Raw genomic sequence first — 21,981 nt, 5'->3', positions numbered from 1 at the left:
CGAAGCTATGACAGAAGGAGAGACCTACAAATACCTAGGGATGATGCAGGCTCAGCAGTTAGCGTACAAGGAAATCAAGAAGCACCTGACCGTAAAATATCATCAGAGACTCAGAAGCCTACTGAAAGCAAAACTGAACGGAGGGAACACGGTTAAAGGCATAAACACCTATGCAGCCCCAGTACTAACATACTCCTTTCGGGTCATAGATTGGACTAAAACCGAGCTAGAAGATATCATGCGAAAGACAAGGACAATGATGAACAAAAGCCGCCAACACCACCCAAAGTGAGCAGTGAAGAGACTAACAATACTTGGAAAGAGGAAGGAAGGGGGCCTGATAGAGCAACAGAAAACAGCGATAGTTAACCTGAAGGATTACTTCGAGAACAACACAGCACCACTCCACCAGCCCACAAGGAAGATAGATAAGTGGTATACCCCACTCAACCTAAGAGGAACCCCCTCCCAACCAGACGGCACAAGAAACGAAGTTAGAAAGATGAGCAAAGAAGACTCCACGGCAGACACTACAATGACCTCCATTAAGATCACATCGATAATACTGCTTCCAATGCGTGGCTCGCAAGTGGGACGCTCTTCTCCGAGACTGAAGGATTCGTGCTGGACATCCAAGACCAGATAATCAACACCAGAATCTATAGAAAATACATCGCAAAGGAGCCTGGAATGTCAGATGACACATGTTGACGATGCCACCTGGCCTCAGAAACGATCCAACACATCACCGCCGGGTGCAAAGTGATCACCCAGACTGAGTACACTCATAGACACGACCAGGTAGCCAGGATAATACATCAGAAGCTAGCGAGGAAATACCAGTTGACCAAAGAAAGTGTACCATACTACAAATATGAACCCTAGGCAGTACTAGAGACCCCCACCCACAAGCTGTACTGGGACCGCACCATAATAATGGATAAGACCATCCCGCACAACAGACCAACATAACCCTTGCGGACATGATGCAAAAGGCTACCTAACTGATTGACATAGTGGTGCCCAACACTAGCAATGTCCAGAAAACCCATGAGGAAAAAATTAGGAAGTACACAAACCTGAGACATGAGGTCAAGGAAATGTGGCATATGCAAGAAGTATCGACCATCCCGATCATCGTGTCAACCACCCGTATGGTGCCAAAGACTCTACAAAGCAGCAACAGGTCTCCCAGAGAACACCTACAAGGAACTCCAGAAAGTTGCAATCCTGAACACCTGTAGGATAGTCAGAGATTTCCTCAACCAACACCAAACATTACAACCACCCTGTGTACTTGGTAGCAGTACCCGTCACGGAGTGGAATCCCCGAATCAGGGAGAAATAATATAAGAGCAACAACAACAATTATAATAAAGAACCTGTACACCCTCACCCACCTGATGTACATGAATGACATCAAGCGCTACGTGGAAACCAAGAAGCAACTCCAGCAACTACTCCGGATCACCGAAGAATCCAGCAATGATATTAAGATGGATTTGGTCTAGACAAATGCAAGACCTACAGATTGTACCAGGGAAAATTAGTCAACCAAAACTCGCAGCTGCAGACTGGTAAAGAGATTGAAGCCATGGCAGATGGAGAGGCCTATAAATACTTGGGGATGATGCAGGCTCAGCAGTTACAGCACAAGGAAATTAAGGCCTTCCTGACCAAAAATTACCATCAGAGACTCAGAAAGCTGAATGGAAGGAACACAGTTAAAGCCATAAACACCTATGCAGTCCCAGTGCTAACAAACTCCTTTGGGGTCATAGATTGGACTAACACCGAGCTGGAGAATATCATGAGAAAGACAAGGACAATTATGACCAAGAGCTGCCAACACCACCCGAAGTCAGCTGTGGAGAGACTGACAATTGCTCGGAAAGGAGGAGGAAGGGGCCTGATAGACCTCATCAAGTAGCAGAAAACAGCAATTGCTAACCTGAAGGATTACTTCCAGAAGCACACAGCAGCACTCCACCAGGCCATAAGGTAGATAGGCAAGTGGTATACCCCACTCAACCTAAGCGAGGAGTCCCCTCCCAACCAGGAGGCACAAATGAAGCTAGAAAAATGGGGAGAGAAGATACTCCATGGCAGACAGTACAATGATCTCCCTCAAGATCACACAGATAAAACTGTTTTCAATGCATGGCTCACGAGCAGGACCCTCCTCCCCGAGACTGAAGGATTCGTGCTCGCCATCCAGGACCAGGTAATCAACTCCAGAAACTATAGAAAATACATCGCCAAGGAGCCCGAAGTGTCCGATGACACATGTTGATGATGCCACCTGGCCTCAGAAATGATCCAACATATCACTGCAGGGTGCAAGGTGATCACCCAGACTGAGTACACTCATAGAGACGACCAGGTAGCCAGGATAATACATCAGAAACTAGCAAGGAAATATCAATTGATCGAAGAAAGTGTACCATACTACAAGTACTGTACTACTCTAGTATTGCCTGGGGTACTAGAGACCTCAACCCACAAGCTGTACTAGAACTGTGCCATAATAATGGATAAGACAATCCTGCACAACAGAGTGGACATAATCCTCGTAGACAAGAAGGAAAAGGCTACATATCTGATTGACATAGCAGTACCCAACACTGCAGCCTGCAGAAAACCCATGGGGAAAAAATCAGGAAGTACACGAACCTAAGACAGGAGATCAAAGAGATGTTGCATATGCAACAAGTAACGACCATCCCGATCATCGTGTCAACCACAGGTATGGTGCCAAAGCATAACAGCCTAGCAGCAATAGGTCTCCCAGTGAACACCTACAAGGAACTGCAGAAAGTCGCAATCCTGAACACGTGTAGGATAGTCAGAAAGTTCCTCGACCAACAGTAACGCCAGACATAACAACAACCACCCTGTGTACTTGGTAGCAATACCCACTGCGAGGTGTAACCTCCAATCAGGTTGGTTGGTTGGTTATTGGAAGTTTAATGGCGCATCAGCATCTAAGGCTATCATGCGCCCTCCAATCAGGGAGAAATAATATAAGAGCAATAATAATAATAATAATCTTACATCCATTTAAGTCTACGGATTGAATGGTATTTCTTAGTTGGTATGAAAACCCTAGTAGCTGTTGCAATTTTCTTTGATTACTTCTCTGAATGTATCCTATTTTGAATTGACTGCTGATGGCAATATCATCAGTTGGTCCTACTGTATAGAATTTAAAAACTGTTTGAGACCATTGTAATCACCTTTACAAAAAAGCAAACCTCTCCCCCTTACCCCCCTTAATGGTAGTTACTGTTTAGTATTAGTAATGGCCATATCGTGCAAGGAAGTCTAAGGCTGATGTAGCCCCAGCCAAAAAAAAAAATAAATAAATAATAATAATAATAATAAATATATAATAATAAAATTAAATAATTAATAAATAATAATAAGAGATTAAAGGAAATAGACAACCTATGAATTTCCCCAAACTGTCAGCCTCTACCACCCATGCAGGTAACTTATTCCAGTAATTTAGAGCTCACTGGCTAAAATAAAACTTCCTGCAATCCAGCCTAAACATCTCTCTCTGTAACTTGAATTTATGGCCTCTAGTTCTAGAATCATTTATAACTATGAAAATTTCATCCTTATTCATTTTACTATTGCCTTTCAGAGCCTTAATCACCTGTAAGGTGCCTAGTTTCCAAGCTATGCAACCCACATATTCTAAGTCTTTCGTCATAAGGATGTCCTTTTGCTGATCTCACCAGGCAAGTTACCCGTCTTTGGACCCTTTCGAGAAGCTTGATGGCTTTTTTTAGGCAGACCCCCACACTTAAACCCAGTATTCCAAGTGTAGATTAACAATAGTCTTATATAATTGGATTATGATGTCCTTATCTCTACTAGAAAATGTTCAGTAAATCATCGATAGGACACCATTGCCTTACTTGCAACATGTCTACAATACTCTGAGAACTTCATGTCTGACCATATCATAATTCCCAAGTCCCTTTCTTCCACTACTGACTTCAGTTCAACTCCATCAAGTGTATAAGTTACAGTACTAAAGTTATTTTGGGGGTTACTGTTCCCCAAGTGTAAGACCTTGCATTTTGCTGGATTAAAGCATAGCCGCCACTTTTCTATCCATCCCTGAAGTCTATTTAGGTCACTCTGAGGAAACTCTGCTTGGCAGTGATCATTAACTATTCTACCAATATTCACATCATCTGTAAATTTAGATGTCACACCCTCTATCCCTATATCGATATCATTTAAGAAAATCAAAAACAACAAAAAACTGATCCTTGGGGAACCCCACTTCTTCTATTAACCCAATATGAGGAATAACCATTTATCACAATCCTCTGCCTCCTGCACCATTCTGCTCTCCATCTAAAGATTTTCCCTGTGATTCCAACCTGTTCCAGCTTATAAAATAACCGCTCATGTGGGACGAGTCAAATTCTTTGCTGAAATCCAAATAAACAATGTTGAAAATATTCCCTAAATCCACCTCATGACTGACCCAAAGCTAACCATATTTGTTAAACATGATTTTCCTTTTACTACAAAACCATCCCCAAATATCCTTCAGAATTTCATTTCTATCCAAATGATCCTGAATTTGACCCTTGATCATTGCCTCCATGATTTTTCCTACTACTGAAGTTAGATTGACTGGTCAGTAATTTCCCAATACACTCTTAGAACCACCCTTATGTATTGGAGATACACTGGCACTTTTCCAATCCAACGGAATCTCTCCTGAGTCAGTTATAACCTCATAATTAGCCTCAATGGTTCAATGCACTCACTTGTCACCTCCCTTAAAATTATAGGGTATATGCCATCAGCTCCAGGAGCCTTACTCGCCTGTAGGCTCGAAAGCTTTTTTATAAAATAATGTTTTTTTTTAAAGTAAATCCCACATCAATATACTGTGATCGCTGCTGATACTAGTGGTACTTTTATCTGCAGATTCTTAATGCATTTATAATCACTGCTGATAATAAGATCAAGGGTATTAATCTCTAACGTGCTGCTGTAAAAAACAGTCATCCAAAAAATCTACAAAAGTCTTTATAGTGTGTGAATGATCAGCCCACAAATTCCAGTCAACATCTGGAAAGTTAAAATCCTCCATTATAACATTCTGATTTACTGGATCACTATTTCTCTGTATAGCTGTTTGGTATACTCATTGCAGTCATTAGGCCTGTAGCACACTTCTACCCTCATTTTTGTTTTCCCAGTGCTTACGTCACACCAAACTGACTCAACATTGCACTACTCATCCATGTCGACTGTATGCACTGCCTGAGATTTAATATTCTTCGTAACTAAGAGCTTAACCCTCACCTCTCCTGTCCTGTTTGTCCTTTCTGTAATTGTACTTCCCATATTCAAATTCAGCATCACTTATGCCTGAGTGAAACCATGTCTCTGCTATCCCTGCACTGTCTGCATTTGATGACTTAATCAGTACTTCAAATTTATTTACAATGCTCCTAAATAATAGTGTCGATACAACATTAATAAAGTGTTATCAATATGCAAAACACTGAGCAATGAAATCCACAGTGAAATAACTGAAATTATCTTGGTGTCAAAGTATAGATATATGTCAGGTGTGGAGATTACAGACACTGTGACAAAGCTAAAAAGTGTAATATTTACCTCATGAACTTATAAAAGTATTTGCACAGGTTATCAAAATAGGTAGTGCTCACTTTCTGAGTATAAACCATTAAAAAGAATAATACTGGACAAAGAAAATACAGTCAAATATTGATACAACAAATAATTTTAAAAGAACAATAATTTGTTCAAATAAGTTCTGTTGTACTTTTTTTAACACACAAATGTAGTAATTTACACTTTATTTTTCTTGAAAACTTTCCTTTCCTCAACTTTAAAATCAATAATAAATAACTAAATAACTATAATATTCAGGCTGGCACATTAATTCCTTCCTTTATGTCATCATCACAAATAAAATGACAGCACGTATGCTACTATGTAAACTACAGTAAGTCTTAATAACTGAACATTGAAAATGAGATGAAAAACACTTAGAGTTATCGAAAATTATATTGAATTTACTGTTTTTCCACTAAACTATAAAATACAGTGAGTAAATGCCTCATTTTACCACTTAAAATTAAAAAATAATAATAATTTTACAGCTACAGGACTGTATTATGTTGTATAAAGAATTTAAATAAAAACAACCTATACACTTTATTTAAAATAGGTACTAGCATCGTACAGTCTGGGATGAAGTTCTCTCAGTGGTGCAAATAGGCTGCTAAGGTAGATCATGGGTGTCTGTCAATAATATAGAGTGATTTTGTCAGCAGGGATAACTAGGTGATTATCCTATTGTACAAGGCAATAGTTAGATCACATCTTGCATACTGCTTCAGGTCAGGAAGTGTCATTTCAGAAAGGATGTGTATCTGTTGGAATAGAAGCAGAGAAGGGCAATAAGATTAGTGAGGGAACAGAAGGGCATGCTTCTTACCAGGAAAGGCTTCAGTTCTGCAAACTGCAGCATCTGGAAACTAGGCACCTGAGAGGATATCTGACTGAGGTGCTTAAGGCTATGAATGTATTGAGTAGGTTAAATGTCGGTGGCAGCCTTTCTCTTGTTCAGGCAGTTCACAACGGATATAAATTTAAATTGAGGAAGGATGGTTGCTGGTGTTTAAACATGGATAGTTTGATTAAATTTAAAGAATTAGAAAAAATTATTAAAAGGGATGGGCAAATGAAGTAGGTTTTTTTTAATTATTTTTTTGCTGAGGCTAGATAAGCTTGCTTCCTTGCATCATTTTACCACTTATAATATTAAAATATTCAGCAGGAGACATGTGGTGCATTAATTCCACAGTCCTCAATATGAGAACTGTGGAATGAATGCACCAGAAGCAGGCAAACTATTTTCTACTGCACTTGGAAAACTTTCAATAAATGTAGACAGTAAATCAGCATTCCAAGTTTCTTGTCAGGCAGGCAGATTAATTCCTTCCTTTATGTCATCATCACAAACAAATTTAAATCATCACGAGCCATTTTCAATCCACTGCAGGATAAAGCCCTCTCCAGCAACTTTCCAGTTCCTTCTGTTTTGTGCAATGGCCATCCATTTACTACCCACAAACTTGTGAATTTCATCTCTCCATCTCCGTCGTTGTCTTCCAGGTTTTCTTCTAGCTCTTCTTGGGTACCATTTTGTTATTTTCTTAGTCCATCTGTCATCATGTCTTTGAGCTTTTTGTCCTGCCCAAGACCATTTTAGTTCTTTGGTTTTGATAAGAATGTCCTTTACTTGAGTTTGCTGCCTAATCCATGTGTTTCTCTTCTTATCTAACAGTCTGATTCCTAATATAATTTGTTCCATTCTTCACTGTGTAGTTCTCAGCTTCTCTTCCATTCTTTTGGTGAGTGCCCAAGTTTCATTTCCATAAGTCATAGTGAGGAGTATACTTTGGTTCATTATTTTATGTTTCAGACAAATTGGGATATTGCTCCTCAGTACGTGACTATATTTCCTGAATGCTATCCATCTGAAATTTATTCTTCTCTTGACTTCCAGCCATTTAACATTATTACAGCTAATGACTTGTCACTAGCTGTAATAATGGTGAGTATATGAATCCACCTTTTCAATTACTTCTCCTTCAAACATTATATTCCTTTCTATGGCATATTTGTTCATCATTACTTTTGTTTTAGCTATATTCATCTTTAGTCCAAAATGCTTACTAACTCTGCATAACTGATTAAGATTTTCCTCTAATTCTTTGGGATCTTGGCTTATCACCACAATGTCATCTGCAAGTCGTAAATGGTTTAGGTACTCTCCATTCACATTGACTCCTTTCTGTGACCAGTCTAATCTTCTGAAAGCTTCCTCAAGGACAGCAGTAAACAACTTTGGAGATATTGTGTTACCTTGTCGAACCCTTTTCTCAATTTTAAATTTGCTACTCTCTTTGTCTAGTCTAATAAAGGAGGTAGCGTTCTCATATATTTTCTTCAAAATCATAATACATGGGGTATCTATGCCTTGTCTTTCCAGTGCCGAAATATTGCCTTAAGCTGTATGGAGTCAAATGCCTTTTCATCATCCACAAATGACAGGCATAATGGTGTTTTATATTCATTTGCTTTCTCCATTAGCTGTGATATTACGTGAAGGTGATCCATAGTTGAGAATCCTGTCCTAAAGCCAGCTTGCTCTTTCGATTGATTCTAATCAAGTATTCTTTCTAATCTGTTAGTAATGACCCTTGTAATGTGGGATAACAAGCTAATTGTTCTATAATTTCCAATTTATGATTTATCTCCTTTCTTATGCAGCAAAACTATGATTGCATTATTGCACTCCTTAGGTGTCATGCCTTTTCTAATGCACTTTGTGAAGAGTCTTGCCAGTTTCTGTGTCATGTCTCTTCCTCCCAATTTTAACAACTCTACAGTAAGTTCGTCATCCCCTGGAGCTTTCTGATTCTTCATTTTCTTCAATGCACGTTCTACCTCATCAGGAAGGATATTGGGTATGTCATATATGTTACTAATTTGTGATTCCATCTTCTCCACTGCTGGCATCATACCTCGCTCGTATAATTCTCTATAGTAGTCTTCTGCTATTTGAATTATGCCATCTCTGCTGTAAATAAGTACACCATCGCTATTCTTCAGTTTCAGAATCATTTGTCTTTCTGTATTACTGCTCATGGCTGCTGATTTAAGTCCTCTGTTTTCCCTTAATGTTTGTTCTACTTTTATTGTGTTAAATCTTCTTATTTCCTCTCTGGGGTCCCTTTCTAATGGTTTTGCCTAACTCAGTATACTCAATTTTATTCTTGTCAGTGTTTATTTTGCTCATCATTTGTCATCTTCGGTTCATCATGGCAAGTGTTTATTGACCAATTTTTTCTTCTTTGGATTTATTTTACCTATAGGTTTCTTGGGCTTTATCATTTTCAGAAAGTTGTAATATTCCTCATCGATATCTTGGTCCTGATCAGTCTGCAGAAGCTCAAACTTGTTCTTAAGTTCCAGTACATACTGCTTTTTCTCCTCTTCTGTTATCTCAAAGACCTTTGTATTATTTACTCGAGCCAGTTTTTTCCATTCCTTTCCTACATCTATATCAAGTGTACATCTTACCATTCTGTGATCACTTCCAACATTTACCTTATTCAGGACGATAACATCATTCACAATATATCTTCTGTTAGTGAGGATGAAGTCGATTTCATTAGTTGTTAATCCATTTAGGCTTTCCATGTCCACTTTCTGTTCACCCTTTTCTTGAAAAAAGTGTTCATTACTGACAATCCTCGAGATTCTGCAAATTTCACAAGTCTTTCACCAATTCCAAAATTTAAATACAACCTACTAATTTCTAACTTGATATAAACATTTACAAAACTTTTAAAATCAAGCTAACCTGAAACAATTTGAAGATGTCCTTTCAATAACAGCATGCCATGTTTTGCTCGCTCTTCTAAATGCCTGTAGTAAACTGATTCCAAGGGTATTTCCATTTTCTGTGTCCTGGATACACTTCTGTATGACTTGTTTCAGACATTTTTTTTGTTAGTTCTGAATAACTCTGTAGTGTAAGGGCTGAAGTTTTGATGTTGTGTTTGGTACCAGAAATTTAACTCACAGAATAAGTTAGGCGCCTCCGTAGCCAGGTGAGCAGGAGTGCATAGCACACGCTTCTTGATTAGACCGGGGTTCGAGCCCATGAGCCACCAAATACGGAGGATGCGGAAAGGTCAGGGAATGACCACTGTATATCCTCGGAGCAATATGGCCTTAGTTGCTAATGCTCCTAAAAACCAAACGACAATGATAGAATAAGTTAATAAAGCTAAGGTTAAAATAATATGAGCTGTGCAATTATCAATAAGCTAAATGATTTTCAGCCATAGTCCGCAACCTAACTTCAGCTGTCATCCAAGCCTTATAATTTTCAATATGCACAAGGAGGGTATAAGAAAAAACTGCAGCTGCAAGGTTTTTCTGTCATGAAAGAGAGTAGCTTCTCTGTCCATTCACATTGCTAAAAAGGAAAGTTAAATGTTTCAGATTTTTTTTTTTGTATGTATGCTTGCCAACATGACGAGTACTGTTGTCACCTTGTTTCTCAATTGGTTTCTCTTTAAATTTGTAGGTTCTTAAACTTTCTTATGAAGTAATAGATAACGTCAGTGTTTCCCTTCGATTATGGGATACCTTTGGTGATCATGAAAAGGACAGAAGATTTGCTTATGGCAGGTAAGTGTATTTAATTGTTACAATTTAAAATAATACATTTTTGTCTAATTTAAGAACATATATAAAGGTATGATAAAAGTTTCTTTGTGGCTCAAAGCCAAATTTTGTGAAGCAAAAAAATTAACTAATTTTTTTTAATGTTTCACAAAAAAAGATATATTTTTTATAGCAGTGGAACTGACCAGTGATTAAAGACATATGAAATATATGAATCCTAAAAATAAAAATTAGAGAAAGATGAAGTAAAAATTCTTAATTGTACACATTTGGTTCATTCAAAATAAAAATCCAAGTTGGTAGAATGATCAACTGTTTTCATAAGAATACATAGTCAGCTAATTACTGACAAAGAAAGAGCAGTGACACACACACACACACACACACACACACACACACACACACACACACACACACACACACACACACACACACACACACACACACACACACACACACAGAGAGAGAGAGAGAGAGAGAGAGAGAGAGAGAGAGAGAGAGAGAGAGAGAGAGAGAGAGAGAGAGAGAGAGAGAGAGAGAGAGAGAGAGAGAGAGAGAACTGCAGTTACAATTACTGTCCTTTTACATATTGAAAAGGCACAGTTTTTATGGGTTCTTTTCACCTATAAAAGCCAAGTTACTCTTGTGTGAAGGTTTCATAGTGCCCTCCTCAAAAACTGTTTTTGGAAGGCTGTTTACAGATATATAGCTGCAGCTCTCTAGATTTATGACAGACTGTTTTTTTTTTTAACCCAACCTTTGCCATGATCCTAACATAAGTTATTCTGTATTTTTCATAAAAAATACTGAGTAAACTATGCTATAATCGGTGTTGTATATGCTGTAATATTAAACTATATATAAGACCTGATATAGCCAAGTGGTCAGGAGTAAGAGCGCGCATGCTCTTTGAGTGGACCGCGGTTAACCTTGTGACTGCTAAATACAATTACACGTTTCCATTGATGATTTTCTGTAAACTCCACTGACCTAGTAGTTGTACTGGAGTATAAACAATATTTTTTATTATTATCATTTTTTTGTTACATATACACTGGGTTAGCTTTGCATAAGCAACACCACTTGAATGGAACTGATCAGTGATGCTGGTGAAGGCTCAAAGTTGGAAATGGCTAAAATAAGATTGTAGTTCGAACTGTGGCCACCAGTTTTGAGTGTTGGCAAGGAAGAATGGGTCAGTGTCACAATATTCCAACTTCAAAAGTGAAATGACTGTGGGGGCAAGATGCACAAGTGTCAGTATCTTAACTACAGCAAACATGATTAACAGCTCCCATTTTGTGATATCACAAGTCTACAATGACTAGCTCAACAGTGGTCGAACGACCAGCCAAAGGTCACATGGCTATTCCCACATGATCGAAGCCTGTGGTAAGTGTCATGCATCTTGTCTCTTAAGATAGCAACAATGCAAACAGTGAGCCAACTAATCATCTGGTACAATGTAGGAATAGCAACACCAATATCCACATGGACTATGCACCTGGACTAGGCATTAGATTGTATAGGCTATGGTAGTCAATGACTGCCTTGCTCACTGTGAGACATAAGAAATGCAGCTTCCATTGGCATGTCTGTACCAACACTGGACCACTGACATAGAAATCTACTGCCTAGTCTGAGAAAGCCCATTTTCAACTCTATCATGCTGAAGGGCATATCCGCATTTGGAGATAGTAACATAAGGCTATGGTACCCAGATGCACTGTTGGTGTTTGGCAGGCTGGAGGCAGTGGTGTTATGGTTTGCTGACCAATGGTGCTTACCTTTCTATTATCGCCAACCAAGTAGCCCAGTGGTTTTCAACCGGGGTGCCGCAACAAGATTCCAGGGGTGCCACGTAATTTGGGTTTAAGTTACTAAACATATATATTTTTAAAATTTATATATTCATTTCATTATAAAAAGGTGTACGGTATCGTTTTAATTTTGTGGTGATCTATAATTGATCTTTATTTAGTATCTCTATATAAGGAATAAAATTATACAGTGTATATATATATATATACACCTAATTCTGTTTTTACACGATAGATACGTTCCTGAAAAATACGTGTAAAAAAAATTCGTGTAAAAAAAGACATTGTATTTATGGAAGGAAAGACGATTGGTTCTGGATCTAAAACATCAGTAAAAATAATTAAAAAAAAAACACATAAAAATATTCGTTTTAAGCTTATTATTTTATTTCAACAAAATACACATGTAATAATATGTAATGAAAATGTATTAAAGTAAATTTGTATGCATATGAAATGAAAAAAATTCTTCATGAACAAAAAAAATCTGTTTTACACATAACAAGATTTTATTCATTTTCACTTTCTGATAATAAACGGCGCATACGTTTACCCGTACAACTGGAATATCACTAGAAATGTTGTGGACATGGTCTTCTTCCTCTATTATGAAATTCTATCTGTGATCTCTTGAGAAAAATCAGCACGAGTCACCTCTGGTGATGATGTTTCACCAGTTTTTACGAACGAATTCAGTTATTAATCGTTGTGTTCGTGTTTTGGTTAGGCTGTTATATAATTCTCTGTAAGAGGCTGTCAACAACTTCAGTTCACGTTGAAACTTCCCAGCGCGTTCTTCATTAGGGTCATGTTTGACAAAATGATTACCTAATTTTCTGGCCAGTTCCAGACCTTCTTTTATTAAATCTGCATTTAGAACAGAATCATTTTCTTCATTATCACTACGTTCTGTGGGATAAGGAGTCCCAAGGACAACCTCTAATATTTCATCTTCGCTTAGGGCTTTGTCGGTTAACAATTCATCAATATCTTCAAACGATAGATCATCGAATCCTTCTCCACCAATTTTGTGTGCCATTGTAATGATGTTGGGAAATTCGGTTGTATTAGGGATGATGGGATCTTTGCTTTTTACACATTGTGGCCAAACCGCTTTCCAACACGCATTTAAAGTTGCTGGTTTTAATTCAGTTAACGCTAATCCAACTTGATTGATACAATCCATAATTGAGAATTTCTTCCACACATTAATGACTGTTAGTGTTTCATCATTCAGTTTGTCCAAAACGTGTTGGAATGTTCGTTTTACGTAGTATGTTTTAATTGTCGCAATTATACCTTAGTCTAGCGGTTGTATCAAAGATGTAGTATTAGGTGGCAGAAATAAAATTTGTATGTTTGGGTGTTCCAAGACAGGATGGCCGGGTGCATTGGCAAGAAATCAGAAGAACTTTAAATTCGAGACCTTTCAAATTCATATAACATCTGACTTCTGGGGCGAAACATTTGTTGAACCATTCTGTAAAGATAGCATCACCCAGGCCTTCTTGTTTGACATCCAGTGAACAGGCAGTTTATTGATATCTACACCTTTCATTGAACGTGGGTTTAGGGCTCGATTTACCAGCAGTGGTTTCAACATACGATCTCCTGAAGCGTTGGAGGAAAATAACAAGGTCACACGATCCTTAGCTACCTTAAAACCACCAGCAGTTTTCTGCGATTTGGCTACATATGTTCTGTTCGGCATTCGTTTCCAGAAGAAACCAGTTTCATCTGCATTCCACACTTGATCAGGGGTGTATCCTCCGTCTTCAATAATTTTTGCAAGTTCCTGCGGGAATACTTTAGTGGCCGGTTCATCTGCAGATGCAGTTTCACCTTTAATTTTTATATTAGGAAGAGCATTCCTTTTAAGAAACCATATCATCCAACCTGTACTCGCAGAAAATTCATACTTTCTGTTTAACTTTCTGTTTTTTGTTTGAGATGAAGTGCTTGACTTCTTTTCTTTAATCTGTCTGTAAATTCTTAGTGCTGTTTGCTTGATGGCATTTCCATCTACTGGTACTCTTTTTTGTGACTGATCTTCTATCCATATTACCAGAGCCTTTTCCATTTTTTCCTTGACAATATCTCTTGTATATGATGATGAATTAACACTTACTTTTGTTCCAGAACATACCGACTTCCTAATTGCAGCTTCATTTTTCTTAATAGTTCTTACGGTAGCTTCATGTACACCAAAATGCTTTCCTACAGACGTAGCCCCTTGTCCAGTTGCAAGATGATCTAAAATTTGAATTTTAAGTTCCAAAGAACTCGCTTTCCTTTTCATTTTGGTAATAGGCGAATTATTCGACATTATATAAGGGCTACCGAAAAATATCTCAGTTATAGTTAATAAAAAAAGTATGAAAAATTTGTAAACTTATAATTTATTGACTATAGGCAAAATTAATAAATTTATATGTGCACAAATTTCACTAAAGATTCTTTCACTTTGAAATAGAGCTTACTACTAAATGTCTTTCGAAGATACAATGCACGAATACCGTAGATGTGCACCAAATTCAGTAAAAACATTGATGATTCATAGATACCTAGATGTACACATTGGTAAACAAAAGCACGCATTTCAAAACGCACACACTAGCTAATCTATCACACTAATAAATATCTGATAATCACACTAATCTATTGGTGCGTGTAATATAGAAATGATACTAATATGCCACAAATAAAAAAAAAAAAATTCTTAAATTTAGGCAAAAAAAATTCATAGAAATCGTGTTAAATCAAAATGACTCGCGTAAAAAGAGATTGAAATATTTATTTTGAATTCGTGTTAAATCAAATTTGTGTAAAAAAAGTTCGTGCAAAAACAGAATTAGGTGTAATTTGTATTATGAATTGTAATTTTGCTTATAGCTATATTATTGTAATAACTATCACATAACATATTGTTTTTAACACACACACACACACACACACAGAAATTACTTAGGGGTGTCATTATTAAAAAATGGTTGAAAACCACTGAAGCAGCCCTTTCATCATGACAGTGTATCCAGACAACTCCACATCTATCAACAAGACAATGTGCCATGCTACAAGGAACAGCAGGTCTGGTTTCATGAATGTGACAATAATTCTCCATCCTCTCATAACTACACAACTCTCCCGATCTGAATCCATTTGGGACATACTGGAAAGGACATTCAATGCCATGACCATTCACCTGACAACATGCGAGCATTACCGAACACACTGTGTGATGCATGGGTAGCATTACCACGACACCCTGAAACACCTTGTGGAGTCCATGCCAAGCTGTGTTCAGGATGTATTACAGAGAAAAGGTGTCCCCGCGAGGCATTAGGTAGGTGTAAATGCAAAGCCAACTTGGTGCATTTTTAAAATTTTACTTTCTTTGCTGTATGTGTGGTGTGAATCTCAGTTTGATTTAACATCCAGCCTCCTATAGCCAAGGTCATGCAGGAGTGCACTGACATATGTTAACTGTGGTTGAATCCACATGTTAACTAGAATATTATCATTAACCATTCAATATGGCTAATGATAATATTCTAGTCAAATTGGACAGCTGTAAATTCATCTGGTATGTTTAAGATGACATGCACACAAGATTTTCCATGTATTATAAAATTATGTGTGTATAGAGGATGTGATTTTTCAGTTTCACTGGTATAAGTTGGGATGACCACATGTCAGAAGATTTTACAGTTAACCATTTTGACAAGCATACTGTTAGTTTAAACTGGTGATAAATGTGATGTAATAAAGACATTTGCAAATAAGCATAAGGACAATGTGCATTGCATAAAAAGAAATGTGAAAAGCAGATGTAAAATTTCAAAGTGAAGATGACAGTGTCCTCTGCTGTTTTTCTAACAAAAAAAAAAAAAAAAAAAAAAGGATTTTTGAATGTAACTCTTCTTCATCTCCCTCCGATTATCTTATTTGTTTTCATTTAGCTTAGTTTGAATTGATACCTAGAGATCTGATGTTCTTCAGAATAATAATTCGGCTAATCAGGGAACCAGTCTGATTGTAGCTTACTGAAATTTTAAAGCTTTCTTTCAGCATAGGGGCTAAATTAAACACCATAATCATACTTTTCAACACAGTAGCTTAATTATTTATAAATTATGTAATAACAATATTAGGTTAGCATTAGTAGATGCCCATGATGCAAGAAAGCAAGCTTATAGAGAATCAACAAAAAAAATTTTTTAAAAAATCTCATTTCACCCATCCAATACTCCAAAACTTTGTAAGGTTCTTCCTTGAATTTATTTAAGCTATCAACTTCCACAATGACAGATGGAAGTTTGTTCCAGAAATCAGTGACTCACTGGCTAACGGCAAATTTCCGCACATCTATTTTACAACTGTCTTTCCTCAATTCGAATTTATGCCCACTCAGGTTTGTAATCTGAGTAAGAGGAAGAATCCAAACATCATTCAGCTTGCTTAAACCATTCAAAGCCTTGTACATCTCAATCAGATCACCTTGCAGGTGCCTAGTCTCCAGAGGCTGCAATATGCAGACCTTAAGGCTTTCTTGATAAGAGCAACCCTTTGTTTCCCTCACCAATCCCGTTGCCCTTCTCTGTACCAGTTCGAGCAGATCAACAACCTTCCTAAAATGCGATTTCCAGACACCCGTATACAGGACTCAAGGTATGGCCTGACCATTGCTTTATATAAAGGGATAATCACCTTGTTGTCCCTGCTTCCAAAATTCCTGATTATCATGTTAAGATGTGAGCTGCTCAGGCCACCTGTCTACACAGCTCAGAAAACTTCATATCTTACTGCACAATTACCCCCAGGTCATTTTCATTCTCCATAGACTGAGTATAGTACCGCATAGTTGGTATGTTACTCTGGGGTTACTGCTACCCATATGCAGTACTTTGCATTTGTCAATGTTAAACTTCAGTTGCCACTTCTCAGCCCATCTGCCCAACTTTTCTAGATCTTGTTGCAGAAGCGCACTGTCATTACTGATATTAACAACTCTGCTAACCTTCGTATTGTCTGCAAACGTAGACACTAAGCCTGATATACCTTCATATCATTGATAAATATAGAAAATAACAATGGGCAAAACACCAAACCCCCGGGGACTCCACAAATAACAGTCCACAAGGAGCAGTGCCCATTAGCATTACCATTAGTTGAGGCAAATGATGCAAGAAAGCAAGCTTAGAGAGCATTTCCAAAAAAAAAAAAAAAGACCTTTTGCATTTCATGCACCCAGTCACTCCAAATGTTTGTATAGCTCAGCCTTAAATTTATTTAAGCTATCAACTTCCACAACAACACATGGAAGTCTGTTCCAGCAATCAACTACCCGCTGACTAAAGGCAAACTTCCACACATCTATTCTACAACTGTCTTTCCTCAATTTGAATCTATTTTCCCTCAGGTTCTTAATGGGAGCAAGTGGACGTATCCCATCAGCACTGAGCCTGCTTAAACCATTCAAGGCCTTGTACACATCACTCAGATCATCTCGCAGGTGCCTATTCTCCAGATACTGCAAATTGCATAATTTAAGTCTCCCCTGGTAAGAGAACCCCTTTGTTCCTCTCATCAATCTTGTTGCCCTCCTCTGTACTCATTCTATCAACTGTACTTCATTCCTAAAACGAGGCCTCCAGACCTGTATGCAGCACCCAAGGTATGGCCTGACCATTGCCTTATACAAAGGTATAATTACCTCCTTGTCTCTGCTAGCAAAATTCCTATATATCAGTAACAAAACTCCATGACCTGCTCTGGCAGTCTGGCTGCACTGCTCAGAGAACTTCATATCCAACTTCACAATTACTACAGGTTTTTTTCATTCTCCACCTCCCTGAGTATAGTACCACACAGTTGGACTGTTTCTCTTGGGTTATGCTACCCATATCCAGTACTTTGCATTTGTCAATATTAAACTTCAGTTGCCACTTCTCAGCCCATCTACTTAACTTTTCTAGATCCTGTTGCAGTAGTATACTGTCTTTACTATCACTAACAACCGTGCTAACCTTTGTATCATCTGCAAACTTGGACATTAAGCCTAATATATCTTCATCGATATCATTAATAAATACACAAAACAACAATGGGCCCAGCACCGAATCCTGGTGGACTCCACTAATAACATTAGTCTGCATAGAGCAGTGTCCATTTATTGCCACTCACTGCTGTCTACTACTCAACCATCCCTTTATCCATTGCAGCAACTTGCCCTTAATGCTGTATTACTCCAATTTGTACAGAAGTCTTCCTTGTGAAACAGTATCAAAAGCTTTCCTGAAATCCAAGAATATGATATAAAAATTATTTTTTGCATTCAGTTCCTTTGTGACCACATCATAGTATCCAATCAATGTGGTCAGACAAGACTTCCCCTTAACAAACCCATGCTTCATCTGAACTATTATCTGAGTCTTGTCTAGGTGATCTTCTTCACTTCTTTAACCAGTTACTCCATTAATTTTCCCGGAACAGAAGTTAAACTAACTGGTCTATAATTATTTGCGTCACCTACTGAACCCCCTTTGTGAATTGGGGAAACATTTGCATATCTGCAGTCGATAGGAACCTCCACTGAATCAAAGGATGCTCTCATAATTATGGCTAAGGGTTTGCTTACTTCCCTCACTGCCTCTTAAAATATAATTGGATAGATTCCATCTGCCCCTTGTGCCTTTCTTACGTTTAACTTCAACAATTTCTCCTCCACTTTGCTCTCTGTTATTACAAAATCATTTAACTCCCTGTCAGAGTTTAGTAAACTTCTGTCTTCCCTTTCCTTAGAGAATTCCTCGTGTGTCAATGCAGATGCAAAATACTCATTCAGTTTTTCAGCTATCTGAGCAGGATCATCAACAGTCAAACCACCAATATCAAGTGGACCAATCTGATTCATCCCCTTCCTTCTAGAGTTTACATAAGTAAAGAAGTCTGTTTTTTTCCTTTGCATCCTTTGCCAAGGATTTCTCGTATTCAGTCTTTGCTTCCCTAATCTCCTTTGTGACTTACTAGGTTATATTACAGACTAGGTTATATGTGCCATAAGCTTCTGTGTCAACTGATAATTTATGTGCATCTCACTCATTTTTCTTCTCTGCCATGAGGCTCATTAGTTCATCTGACATCCAGTTAGGTCTAAATCTTGAACAGTATTTCTTAGTTGGTATGAAAAGCCTAGTAATGATACATGCATTAGGAATTTGCAGATAAAGGAACCACTAAGTGACAGTGATCACAGTCTACTCATGTGGGATTCCAAGAATAATTCCTTGAAGGCTTCCCATTTAGAATTCACTTTTTTTAACATCAGTTGATCACATTGTATAGAATGTAAAAACTGTGCGAGACCGTTGTAATCACCTTTACGAAAACAAAATCCCTTCTCTTTACCCTTGATGGTAGTTATATATTTAAGTAAATCCCACATAAGTAGACTGTGATCACTGTCACCTAGTGGTTCCTTTATCTGCAAATTTCTAATGCATGAATCATCACTGCTGATAATCAGGTCAGGAGTATTACTCCCTCTGTTTGCCCTCGAACATGATGCCGTGGAAAACAATCGTCCTATTAATCCACAAAAGTCTTGCTAGCATGTGAGTGACCAATCCACAAGTTCCAGTCAATATCTGGAAAGTTAAAATCCCCAATTACAAGAAATTCTGATTTATTGGCCCACTCTATTTCTCTGCACAACTGTTCATCATACTCATCAGAGTCATTAGGCCAATAACACACTCCCATTCTCATTTTTCCTTTTCCAGTGTTTATGTCACACCAAACTGACTCAACATTGCACTGTCCTTCCATGTCAACTGGATGCACTTCCTTAGATTTTATGTGTTTCTTAACTAACAGCATAAAATGTAATTCCGAAATTCCAATTCTGCACTGCTTATATCTGTGTGACACCATGTCTCTGATATCCCAACCACATCAGCCTTCGATTCCTTGAACAGCACATCAAATTTGTTAACTATACTTCTAGAATTAGCATTAGAAGAGGCATATGATACAAGAAAGCAAGATTATGCATCATCAGCGGAAAAAAAAAAAAAAAAAAAAAAACCTTCCAAATGCCTGTCCAGCTCAGCTTTAAATTCATTTAGGCTATCAATTTCCACAACAAAAGATGGAAGTCTGTTCCACCAATCAACTACCCGCTGGCTAAAGGCAAATTTCCACACATCCACTCTACAATTGTCGTTCCTCAATTTGAAACTGTGCCTCCTCGGGTTTTTAATCTGAGCAAGAGGAAGAATCCCATCAGCATTCAGCTTCAGCTTGCTCAACCCATTCAAGGCCTTATACACCTCAATCAGATCACCTTGCAGGTGCCTACTCTCTAGGCACTGCAATTTGCAGAATTTAAGCCTTTCTTGGTAAGAGCAGCCCTTTGTTCCCCTCACTAATCTTGTTACCCTTCTTTGTACTTGTTCTAGAAACTCTACATCAGGGGTTCCCAAACTTTTTGGTCAGAGATCCCCTAAGCAAAAATTCAGTAATAACAAAGACTCCCAAGAGAAATAAGCTTCAAGTTAATATATTTTATAAACAATTTTTTTTAGAAAATGTATCCAATTATGATTTGCAATGCATATTAAAAAAAATTGAACGAACACTAACAGTTACCACATGTCTAATGTGAAGGATGTGGGGTTGTGCTTTTAGAAGAAAGGAAATATTGGGTTTGTGATTTGTTAGTTTTAATCTTAGATCTCCATTATTTTCGAGATCTAGTTGATTTCTCTGCTTAGTTAAAATACTGTTAGTATGGCTAAATCCGGCTTCTACCATGTATGAACTTGGAAGGTCGATAATAAAGGCTCAACAGTTTTATACAGTTGGTAGTTTTAAGTAATAGTTTAGTTGTCCAAAATCCCCTGAAACTTTCTTTTGAGTGCAGTGATTTAGCTTCTAGGTCCATCTTCATTTGAATAATTTCCTCTTGCAAATCCAGATCGTCACTATCAGCCTTTGCATGAAATGGAGACAATCCATTCTGGAACTTTCATATCTTCGAGATCCTTGAATCTATTTTTAAAATCCTCTTTTAAGCGTTCAAGGTGAGTTAAATAAATATGTCAGCATCTGAAAAATTTCCTTTGACTGCTTGTTCTAAATATGACATATTTGGAAAGAAAGGAAAATTTCTATGGCCCAGTGAAGTTTTGATTAACTTTTCTTTTCATTAACTTTTCTTATAATCTGAAAATAATTGTACAACTCTGTATAATTGTAATGTCTTTGCCTTGCAGTTTTTTTGTGCTTCATTGAATTTTGAAAATATATCAGCAAGGCAAAAGAGGTGGTTTTTACACTGACTACATTTATCAGCAAATGATTGATCATGCTCGGACAGAAATTCCACCACTGAGTTATTAAGTTCTACAAGCCTTTGCAAACAGTTACCTTTTGACAACCGTCTTACTTCTGTATGAAGGAGCAATTGGTTTAAATTTTCGTCATTTTTTTCACATAGCATAGCAGCAAACAGTTGGGTGTTAAGAGCATTTGCTTTTCTTTTATTTATTACCTTAATACAAATTTGCAAAGCAGAATGCAATTCTTCACTTATGTTTTTTGCAATAAGGTGTTGTCTGTGTTAAACACAATGTACTGTTTGTATTTTAGGAATTTCTTTTTTAGATAAAGCTAAAAATCCTCTGTACTTACCAACCATAGGTGGAGCCCCATCTGTTGTAATTGTGGTTATATTACTAAAGGGAATGTTGTACTTTTCAAAACACTCTTGCACACATCTAAAACTTGTCTCACCTTTGGAATCAGTTTTTAAAGATTTGGCCAAAAGGAATTATCAATTACTGCTTTTTTACTCGTACTGTAATACCGTACAAATGACATTAAA

General features: G+C 37.5%; 1 protein-coding gene across 1 annotated transcript in view; it reads left to right on the top strand.

Annotated features, from left to right (window-relative positions):
• LOC150078388 (rho-related BTB domain-containing protein 1-like) overlaps window positions 1-21,981 on the top strand; it is a 384,612-nt gene that overhangs the window by 41,335 nt on the left and 321,296 nt on the right. The window contains exon 3 of the mRNA XM_090385409.1: window positions 10,175-10,278. Coding sequence (XP_090241535.1) covers window positions 10,175-10,278 — 104 coding nt within the window. The remainder of the gene's footprint in view (window positions 1-10,174; window positions 10,279-21,981) is intronic.

The sequence above is a fragment of the Mastigoproctus giganteus genome, chromosome 11, assembly GCF_048544385.1.
Source record: "Mastigoproctus giganteus isolate SK-2022 chromosome 11, ASM4854438v1, whole genome shotgun sequence".
NCBI classification, from domain to species: Eukaryota; Metazoa; Arthropoda; class Arachnida; order Uropygi; family Thelyphonidae; genus Mastigoproctus; species Mastigoproctus giganteus.
The sequence above is the reverse complement of the archived record's forward strand: the minus strand, read 5'-3'. Positions and strand labels throughout refer to the sequence as shown.